The following is a 10,390-nucleotide window of genomic DNA, read 5'->3' as shown; positions in this document are numbered from 1 at the left end:
ATGCTTGTGAACAGAGTTTATTTCTTCTACACCACTTTTAACAGCATTTGAATCTGCAGTAATGAAAGTTACAGGTGGTATGAAATAACTTGCCAAACTTACACTTTAGGTATGTTGCTGAATTTAGTCCAAATTCTTTGCACTTGATCATTCAGAATTTTACTTAACAGTTTTTCTTTTCACTATTTTTTGTTTAAAGTACAATAAATGTTAGTGCCTAAGTACTTGATCTCATTGGTGAAAGACACTTGAAATAATCTGTTATCCTTTAAAAGAAGAAACAAAGATGTAAACATATGAAACAGCATCAGTATAAATGACAGCAAGAAGCATGCTGTCACTGCTACTCATACTAATTCTGCCTTTTTATCAGTGCACAAGTTAAGGAAGGAGAACACTTTTGACTCAAGCAAACATTTTTGCATAAGCTGCCTTCTCTTTTTCCTTTTCATTCTTTATCTTCTGCTTTACTTTCTGTACTTCCATGTGGATAGCTGTAGAGGTAAAGAAAAAAGTGCACCTGGTTAGACACTTCACTTGTATACAAAACTTCCACACAAAATTGGTAAGCTAATTGGAATGCCAAATCTTTTTCCATAAATTACACACATCATTATTTTCTCTAGGCCAAAATTAGGCCCAATTTAGGAATAAGATGACCCCAAAATTCTAAATATGGCATTTCAGTATTCATATTCCAAACTAGCTAGTTCATGCCCACCTCACTGGTAACGTATTTTTAAAAAACATTTAGATATCAACTATCTTGCTTTAAATCACAGAAATTTTTTTAGTTTTCCTTGGAACTAAGGTAGCTCATGAGTAACTTGGCATATGTTGTTAGGGATTAATCAGACATTTTACCTTTATCTTGAGGTGCTATCCCTTGAGCCTTGTGAAGATCAGCCTTCAGAGGGGGAGAAAAAAGTCATGAGCAAAATGGTACATGCATGCTTGATATGTATTAGTCAAAACTAATATAGGTATTTACCAATGCCTGATCATAGTCTTTTGTTGCTTCCCAGGCTTGAGCCCTTCTATAAAGTGCTTTGGTATTTGCAGGATCTATTGCCAGAGCCTATAAAATAATTAGGAAAGTTATAATCCCACTCAAACTTCAGTTTACTGGAAACAGTTTCTGTAATTTCACCTTTAAGACCTGATCTGCGATATTCTGTATGAATTGGTAATTTATACATCTCTGCTAAAGATTATTTCCAGCAGGGCTATTTTTCTTTATCAGTGTTGTCTAAATAACACTTGATTATACCAGCAGAATGTCCCTGCATGTTTAAGTATTAGAAAATACAACTGGCTGTCATTTTCCCCTATAATCCATTATAAATATTCTGCATCTATTAATTTCACTAGCCACTTCATCACAGTCAGTCAATTTGTAATAGACCTGAAAAGGGGCTTAACAGATTACTGACCTCTTGTGGCTATATAATCAGTTTCCTGCTATTGAAGCTTGCTTTCCACATGACACAGTATGACTGATGAATCTGCATAAATATTCCTTACTCATCATGTTTAAACACTTACACCATGCATCATCTCACTTATGGCACATCAGAATATCAATACTTTGTGGCCCAGTAACATTCAGCCCACACTACACCTGAAGATGGTAGATGCGCACACACATGAGAGAGTATGTGTGGAATGTGGTATAAGCTATAGGTAAAGCAGGCTTAAGAGAGAAACTTTGGCAGGGTCTGGTTAAGAAGCAGAAAGCTAAAAGACTAAAGGAAAAATGCATATGATCACCCAACTGTCTGTTTCAAAGCGAAAGCATATAACTGCCTTGTTAAAATAGCTTCACTGGATACCAGTTCCTTTTCATGCACAATTCAAAGTGCTGGTCATGACATACTGTATAAAGCCCTATACAGCTTGGGTAAAGACTATCTGAAGGACCATAACACACACATACACACACACAACCAAATACAAACGTGCCAAAACTTTCAGATCAAGAGGGGAGGGTTTTCTCTCAGTCACCATCTCACCACCATCACAGGGTTGTTTTGTGAGGACACGAGGAAGAGCCTTCTAGATGGCTGCTCCCATCCTCTGGCATTTCTCACCTTCCCCAGGAGACAAGGCTGGCCCCACCCCTGCTTTCCTTTCACTGGTATGCAAAGACATTTTTTCTTTAAATAGGCTTTTAATATGTAATCACTCTCAGGGAGGCTTCTTATTGGGGTGACTCCTGTGTTTATTTATGTTTTTAAACTCTGTATTTTTAAACATAATTTTATACTGCTTAAATGAAATTATATGAATTGTTCTTAAAATTGTATTGATAATTTAAAAACTAATTTTATCTGTGAGCTGCCTTGGGTCCCATTTGGGAGAAAGGTGGCATATAAATAAAATAAACAGATAATATTAATACTTGAATCTTGTTGGCTCCGTCTAAAATTTCAGAGCCCGCATATGCTGCCAGATCCATAGAAGAATGTAGAAAAAACAAAGTCTGTTAAATACATAATCATACATCACCACAAAAGGTTTTTTAAATCAATTGATTCAGTGAGAGGAGGGGGACACAGAATATTTACCTCAGTACAATTTTCAGTTGCATCTTGCCATTCTGATAATTTCAGTTTGCATGCAGCAATGTTAAGGTAACAGGTCAATGCTGCAGTGTTCAGTTTTGCTGCATCTGTCTCCTTTGCTACAGCTTTAGAAGCTTCCACATACCTGCACAAAAGCAATTTGTTGGTATAGTTATGCATCTAGTTTACAACACTGAATTAAGAGTGAGTGAACTGGAGCAGGTTAATATTATTCTTACATGTTAACAATATGGGCTGGATCCTGTCTAAAGTAGTAGAACCTAGCACCTATTTAGTTCAATAGTCCAACCAATTAATGTTGGATCCAGATTTCTGCTTCTGGTACTTTTTCTGTATTAAATAGATGGTCTCTATTTAAGCAAAAGCATGTTAAGCAAAAATAAAATCAAGAAAGCCTCTGTTGGGAGTTCAAAAATATCTTGCTAATGTGTGTGTGTTCACATCTCATTCAAGCATTTTAATGCATTTGTGTAATCAGTATAACTGATTATACTGAAGTAAGCACAACGAAATTTTGATAGAATAGTATGTAACATTACCTTAAAGATTTGGTATATTTCTTGACTGCCATTGCCCAATTCTGAGATTTGAAGAAAGTGTTACCTATATTTTTTACATCTTCAGCTATAGACACAATCTTGTCAACCTGCAACAAAATAAGGAAAGTGTGAAGTCAAAGGCTTTCACAGCCGGCATCCATAGGTTTTTGTGAGGCCTTGTTCTAGAAGAGTTTATTCCTGAAGATGCCAGCCACAGCTGCTGGCGAAACATCAGGAATAAACTCTTCTAGAACATAGCGTCATAGCCCGAAAAACGCACAAAAAACTATAAAAATAAGGAAACTTTATTGAATTCTTAAAATTTTGTACTTGGAGAAAAGGGCTTTTAAGAAGACCTGCAAAAAATATTTCCAATAAGCCAATTTGGAAATTTGTCTTCAAATACTGTTGGTTGAAATGCTAGTGTAAGATTTGAAGTAAATGTGTAGTGAAAAATAAGTCCGTCATAGGCAAAGAACACTGAGTCTGCTATATAGGTAGACATGTTTAAATTGACAGACATTTATATAAAGGGGAAGGAATAAAGATATTAAGGTAGTGACCACAACAGCATCTTGTAGGGCCAGGTTCCACAATTACAGGTTCTGTGAAGGAACACTACTTTTTATTTGTTCTGCTGCTAGCAAACATTCATCTTCAATCTTTTCACCATGTACTGCATCACTAAGAAATTTTTCCCAAAGTGGCAGAAATGCACACTGTATGTTGGAAAATGTAGTTTTAAAACATGCTTATTAATGTTAGCACATGGAAAAAATTAGGATACATACTTCCTTTAAATCAATGTCAGCATCTTCAGGGAAGTCTGTATGAGTATCTCCAGAACCATCCATGGGGGAGATTCCCCAGTTGTCACCTTCTTTTAGCTCTCCACACTCTGCTATGATACATAACTGCCCAAAAAAAAGGTGTAAGTAATGTAGTTGAAAGAATCATTCTCAGCCTCAGAGAAAGGCAAAGGCAAATCACCTCTGAACAAATCTTGTTAAAAAAATCCCATGATAGGGCCATAGGTTGAAAATTATTCTTGTTCTTATTTCTTAGCCACCTCTTTTCATGGATCAAGGCAGGAAACAACAACAGATCACAACTAATAACATCAAACCACATTAATGAAAACATGCAACAGTTTAAAAGGACAAATAAGACATACACCTTTTAAAACTATCTACATTTAAAATTCAACATCTTAATTCAGTTTAAAATTATCTAGATAAGAGTGCCAGAAGAGACTGGTCTTGATGCTGTTTTAAAGTCGGACAGTATATTCAGCTGTTTAATCTCTTCCGGCAGCTTGCTCCACAGTCTAGAGGGGCTGCTGAAGAGAAAGCCCTCTGGCTGCCAGTTGCCAACCTAGTCCTGGCTGACTGAAGTAAATATCTGCCAGAGGATCTGAGCATACAGGGTGGATTATTACTACTTAATTATAATATTTACTACAAGGCTAGAGGTCCTAGCCTAATCCCACCCACCCACTGCTGCTCAGTAAGTGACTGAAATAGAATAGATTCTTTTTGTGGGCCGCAACATTTACAGTAATTTTAAAGAATATTTGTGTAATTTCAAGATTTGTAATAATGGTGACCCTATTTTACCTTGCTAGGTTCTTCTCCTTTCACTTCAACATTTTCTAGTAGCTTTACAACACCCATGCCTTTGATCACCTGACCAAAGACCACATGTTTCCCATCAAGGTGGGGAGTTGGCACAGTTGTGATGAAGAACTGGGACCCGTTGGTATTTTGTCCTGCATTCGCCATACTGAGTAAACCTGGCTGATCATGCTGTATAAGAAGATACCAATGTTAATTCTCATTAAAATAACTAAATGCTAGGAATTAAAATCCTGTGAAGAAATAAAAGAGAACATGTACATGACAGTTTATAATATGTATAAGGTGGCCAAGGCTTCCATAATTACAATCTATGTATTATCAAAAAGGATCTTAAGAAAAAGAGTCTTTCTTAAGCAGAGGGCACAAAAACTAATATTTAAAGGAACTTGTCAATAAATATTAAGAATAAATATGAAAGCTAGTATCCTGTTGTCTTCCCCGTATTGTGAAAAAAGGCAAAACCTGGCTTCAATCAGCCCGTTTCTCCAATGCAAGCAGTTTGTCTGCGGCCATAGAACTTGTGGCTTTTTTCATCCTGCCACCACTACCTGCACTACAGTAGTAAAAGTCTAATCTTGAGATATTTCAGATGTAGGCAGGGTGGGTGGTTGAAAAAGCATCTTATTAGTGTTTAACAATTTTCCTCATAAAACCTCAAACTAAAATGAAATTCAGATTAAAGTACTGTAGCTGAAATTTAACATTTATACATTCAGACTTCAGCCACAACTGTCTTTTATGTTATACAGATCCATGCTTAAATGGAAAAGCTATATGTTGCTATGTTGGAAATAAAATAATAGTGACAATTTTAACTCTCACCCATTACCTTATAGTGAAAGTTTTCATCTTCAAATTTTTCTCCATATATACTTTCTCCACCAGTTCCGTTTTGATGTGAGAAGTCTCCACCCTGGATCATAAATTTCTTGATAACTACAAATTCCACACAAAAAGTGGCATTAGCTATAGAACATTTCAATGTGCCACCCAATCTGACCATGCAATAAAGGAGTTATGAATCCTTTAGTAACATAAAGCTGCATACAGACATTTTCTGCTCTCTAGAAATGGTCAGTACATTCTCAACTAAATTGCTGAAGTTACAAAGAAAACACACATGCATTTTTTATGATAATTATTTCAGTTACTTCAGGTAATGGTCTTTGTGTGATCCCTTTGGACTCAAAGAATGCCTTTTTTGCATTCTTTCCTCCCCTTTTTGCACATAGAAATGGCATGCAGAGAGGCCCTTATACAAGTTTACCGAGAGGAGCTCCAGAAGAAAATACACAAGGATTTCCCATTCTCCAGACTAACTCAGTGCACTGCTGAGAAGGCAATGTGTGGACAGAGTCCTCTGGGACATATTTGGATTGTAACCTATTTTCTGCACTTCAGAAGGAATACAGAGGCTGCAGTCCTGTACGGCTTTGCATAGTGTAGCAGCAGATACATGCTAGGCTGAGCCATATGCTTTTTGACTTATTGAAAAGCCTCTGAAGCTGCTCCACACAGCCATTCTGTGCTTCGTGGTGAGCAGGCAGGATTGCAGAAGCACCTGGTTGTGTTGCCATAGCGTGATGTGAAATATTACAGCAGCACTGAGATCCTTAAAGGACCTTGGTGGATCTCATATAAGGGAAACTTATCTGTTGGACGTCACTAACAGGATGCCACCCTGAATAAAAGAAGACATTCCCTAACCCACAAACCCATTCCGTCTGGAAACAGTTGCCAATTAAACTCAAAAATAATTCTGTCAATCTATTATTAAGAAATATATAAAAAAATATTCTGCCAAATATAATCAAAATTTAATTTTTAAGTTATTAAAAGATGTATTTTACAAATTTTCATTGACACAAAGATCCTGAAATGGATCTCTGGTAAGCAGATTGAGCAAGTGACTACCAGTCGCTTTTGGCCCACTCCTGATCCCCTAAAGGAGTTAAAGATGGGGAGCACTGAAATTATCCCCCAAATCCCCTAGAGCAACACTACTCGGTAGTAGTCTGTGGATCTGTGCCATTCCCAGAAGAACTTCCAGGAAAGAACAAAGTAATTCTTTACAAAGCCAATGGGCACAACTGGTCTCTGGTATACTGGAGCAGGGAGTGGGTAGGGATGGCCTGTTCTCCACATCAGATAGTTTGTGAGGGGTCTTTTTGAGTTAAAATTAATAACAAATGAGGTGTATTAACATATTGCTGAAGGGAGCTTTGACCATGCTGCTCCTAAGCCTCTGAAATGTGGCCATCCATGCCCTAAAAGCCTTCATTCCTTGACTTTAAAATCATTTGTAGTGACTGGCTTTTTATTCTGCTATTTAGGTTTTTTATCTCCTCCTTCTTCTACTACTGCTGATGTTGCTACTTTAAATTGTATGCTTTTACGATTATTGACACTTACATTTTATAGGTTCCTATCTTGTAAGCTACTGTAAGGGTCCATGGATGGCTCACCATAATAAATCAGCATTTACAATACAGACTAATTACAGTCCTAGAAGATGAAGGGAGATTAGGGATGCAGTGCTACACACTCTTACCTGGAAATAAGTCTCACTAAACTCGGTTAAATCCCTGCCTAAGGTGACCTGTGTGTAAGTATACAATCAGAAATGCATTTTTATGTAAACAAGTACAGTAAGATACAAATCAGGCTTTAGATATGTTTGATGATATTGTTCTTAGGGTGCTTGTTCTTATTATTATTTGTCACTCTTTTACTGCTTCGTTTATAAATTATACACCTCAGGAGCTTTCTTTAAACCTAAAGACTTGGAAACCATTTTTTAATCAGAAATAAATGAAAGCAAGAATAATCTTTACTTTTCCCATGAAGTACTTTAACAAGCCCAAGAAACAAAAACAATACAGACTTACTTCTATGGAAGGGGCATCCTTTATAATGAAGAGGCTTTCCAGTTGTGGGTCCAATACCTTTTTCTCCGGTACACAGTGCACGAAAGTTTTCAGCGGTTTTAGGTACAATATCTGCGAATAATTCCAACACAATCCGGCCAGCTGGAAAGAAAGAAAGAGCTATAGCTGTATCTACTTTATCATATTAGTATCTTGTCATTTCTCCAAATAGTTAAGCATGTTTATGTAGTGAATTCATCTACTATATCATCATAAAATTCAGAGTAGCTGCTATGAATGGAGTTTGAACCCAAGTTTCCCACTTAGCAACCAAAAACTCCAGCTACGTTCTGTAGTGTAGGCAAGAAAAGTGTACATGTATATACAAGGGTTTTAGAGTTTTCCCTTCAAAAATTAGACCCCATTAACAGAAGCTCAGCACTTTTCTTCTTCCCCACAGCTCAAGGGCTAGTTTACACTCAACCAAAACAAGTTATAAAAGCTTCTCCTATGTTCTATACCCTTCTTTTATGCTGCACCTTCTAAGCGGCTATCGAGGCTGCATTTACACTACAGAAGCAATGCAGTCTGACACCGCTTTAACTTCCATGGCTCAATGCTATGGAATCCTGGGATTTGTCATTTTGTGAGCTTTTCAGCCTTCTCTGTCAGTGCATCCTGGTGCTACAGCCCACTCAATATGATTTCTGTATGGTTTTTAATCCGTTTTGTATGTGGTGATTTTCAATTGGTTTTAAAACTTTCTGTAAATGTTTTTAATTTGTTGCTCTGGCAGCCTCCTGTCTGCGAAGGCAGCATATAAATAATGTACAATAAACAAATAAATTGATGGAGCCATCACAGTTAAAGCAGTGTCAAACTGCATTTATATTCTGCAATGTGGCAAGATCTCAATGTAGGATTTTAGGCTGCCGAAATAATCCAGGTTGACACCACTGCCCTGGCTCAGTACTATGGAATTCTGGGAATTATAGTTTTGCGAGACGCTTAGCTTCTCCATCAGAAAGCTTTGGCGCCCCAAGTATAATTCCCAGAATTCCATAGTACTGAGCCATAGCAGTTAGTGGCATCAACCTGGGTTATTTTTGCAGAGCGGATACAGTGGGAGACCATTCTGGTGTGAAAGTCTGAGCATTAGACTCTGACGACTAGGGTTCAAATCCCAATTTGAAACCCACTAGATGACCCTGGACAAGTCACACTCTCTCAGCCTTAGAGGATGGCAATGGTGAACTTGCCAAAAAAGAAAGCCGTGATAGGTTCGCCTTAAGGTCGCCATAAGTCAGAAGTGAGTTGAAGGCAGACAACAACAATGGAAACCCACTGGGTGACCTTGACAAGGCACACTCTCGCAGCCTCAGCTTCCAATAATAATAATAATAATAACAACAACAATTATTATTATTACATTTATATCTCCAGTTGGATTAAGGCGGGTTCCAATAAGATTATTATTATTATTATTTGGTCCTGCCCTGCTCCATTATCAGCCTTGGATTGCCTTACATCTGGGTCACATTTCTACGAGTGGTGTTTGTTTATAAATAAAGCTGTCCTTCAGTCATGCGTGCCATCCATTATTAGCCTTGTCCTCCTTTGCTGGTGGTGGGGAGGCCACCCGCACAAAGTAGGCTTCCTCCCAGCCTCCCCCCAAAAGGCGTCTCCCGTTTGGAGAAGTCTGACACGCGTCAGACGTTTCACACGTGTCGTCCCTCATGCCTCAACCCAAAGGGCTGGGGAATATAAGCAAGAGCCGCCGGCCCCTCATGGCTTCCCTCCTTGGCCAGGAGGCCTCCCGCCCGCCATCTCCCCACCTCGTTCTCCCTCAATATCCACGTCGAAAAAGACCCGAGGGTTGCTGGTCTGAGAGGGTTTGGAAAGCGGGGCCGCCTCAGCCATCTTTCCTCAGCTTCGGCCCAGGAAGAAGCAACTCCAATCCTGCCGCTTCGAGTGAGGCGGAGAAGGCTGGGCCTTGGGGTGGAGTTGTAGGCCCGGCCTTCTCGCCCCGCCTCGCGTAGTTCTGAGGCGGGCCTCCCCCGCTCGCTCCCCGGCTTAAGCCGCCGCCCTCCCCGCCCCCCACAGTGACAAAATTATTAGAAAAGAAATTCTAATGATTTGATCATGATTAAAAAACAAAACACGAATGTTGACAATACATCGTTTTTATTGTTTAATTAATCGTCAGTGTTTATTTATGACCTCTCGTGAGGGTTTTCTTGGCAGGTTTCCCTCAGAGAGGGGTTTGAATGGTGTGTGTGTGTGTGTGTGTGTGTGTGTGTGTATATATACATACACTCATCCCTCCATATTTGCGGCTTTCATATTTACAGATTTGATTATTCACGATTTGATTAGTATGTTCTGTCTAGGAATATCTAGGTCCTCTGGTGCAACTCTATGGTCCGCTTTAACCAAAAGCCACATAGAAGGACCTTAGAGATTCCTAGAGAGAACACTGCATTAGGCATTTGTAGCTCCTCCAGTGCAGTTCTATGGTCAATGTTGCACTGGAGGACCTAGAGATTCCTAGAGAGGTGTTCTCTCAGGCAAAAACCTTTTGTTATTTGCCGTTTTTCCAAATCCACATGGGTCCTGTGCCCTTAACCCCAGCAAATGGGGAGGGATGAGTGTATGTCTTGCAAGCTTTTGAGGCTCTACTGGCTTCTTCATCAAGCAAAGGTGTTACAAACCAAACAGGAGGGGGGAAATGGAAAATGTTAGTGAGTGGTTCCCCAAACTGT

General features: G+C 38.9%; 1 protein-coding gene across 1 annotated transcript; it reads right to left on the bottom strand.

Moving 5' to 3' along the window:
* Position 1: 1 nt before the first annotated feature.
* Positions 2 to 9,675, bottom strand: PPID (peptidylprolyl isomerase D). Its single transcript, XM_089525602.1, has 10 exons — positions 9,464 to 9,675; positions 7,650 to 7,790; positions 5,591 to 5,697; positions 4,741 to 4,929; positions 3,916 to 4,038; positions 3,125 to 3,231; positions 2,568 to 2,709; positions 992 to 1,078; positions 865 to 907; positions 2 to 494 (listed from the first exon to the last, which is right to left on the bottom strand). The coding sequence occupies exons 1-10, from the start codon at positions 9,546 to 9,548 to the stop codon at positions 406 to 408; spliced, it is 1,113 nt and encodes a 370-aa protein (XP_089381728.1). The 5' UTR covers positions 9,549 to 9,675; the 3' UTR covers positions 2 to 405.
* Between the last annotated feature and the right edge of the window lie 715 nt (positions 9,676 to 10,390).

Source organism: Sceloporus occidentalis, unplaced genomic scaffold (genome assembly GCF_023333645.1).
Source record: "Sceloporus occidentalis isolate IW3139 unplaced genomic scaffold, rSceOcc1.0.p SCAF_5, whole genome shotgun sequence".
NCBI classification, from domain to species: Eukaryota; Metazoa; Chordata; class Lepidosauria; order Squamata; family Phrynosomatidae; genus Sceloporus; species Sceloporus occidentalis.
The sequence above is the reverse complement of the archived record's forward strand: the minus strand, read 5'-3'. Positions and strand labels throughout refer to the sequence as shown.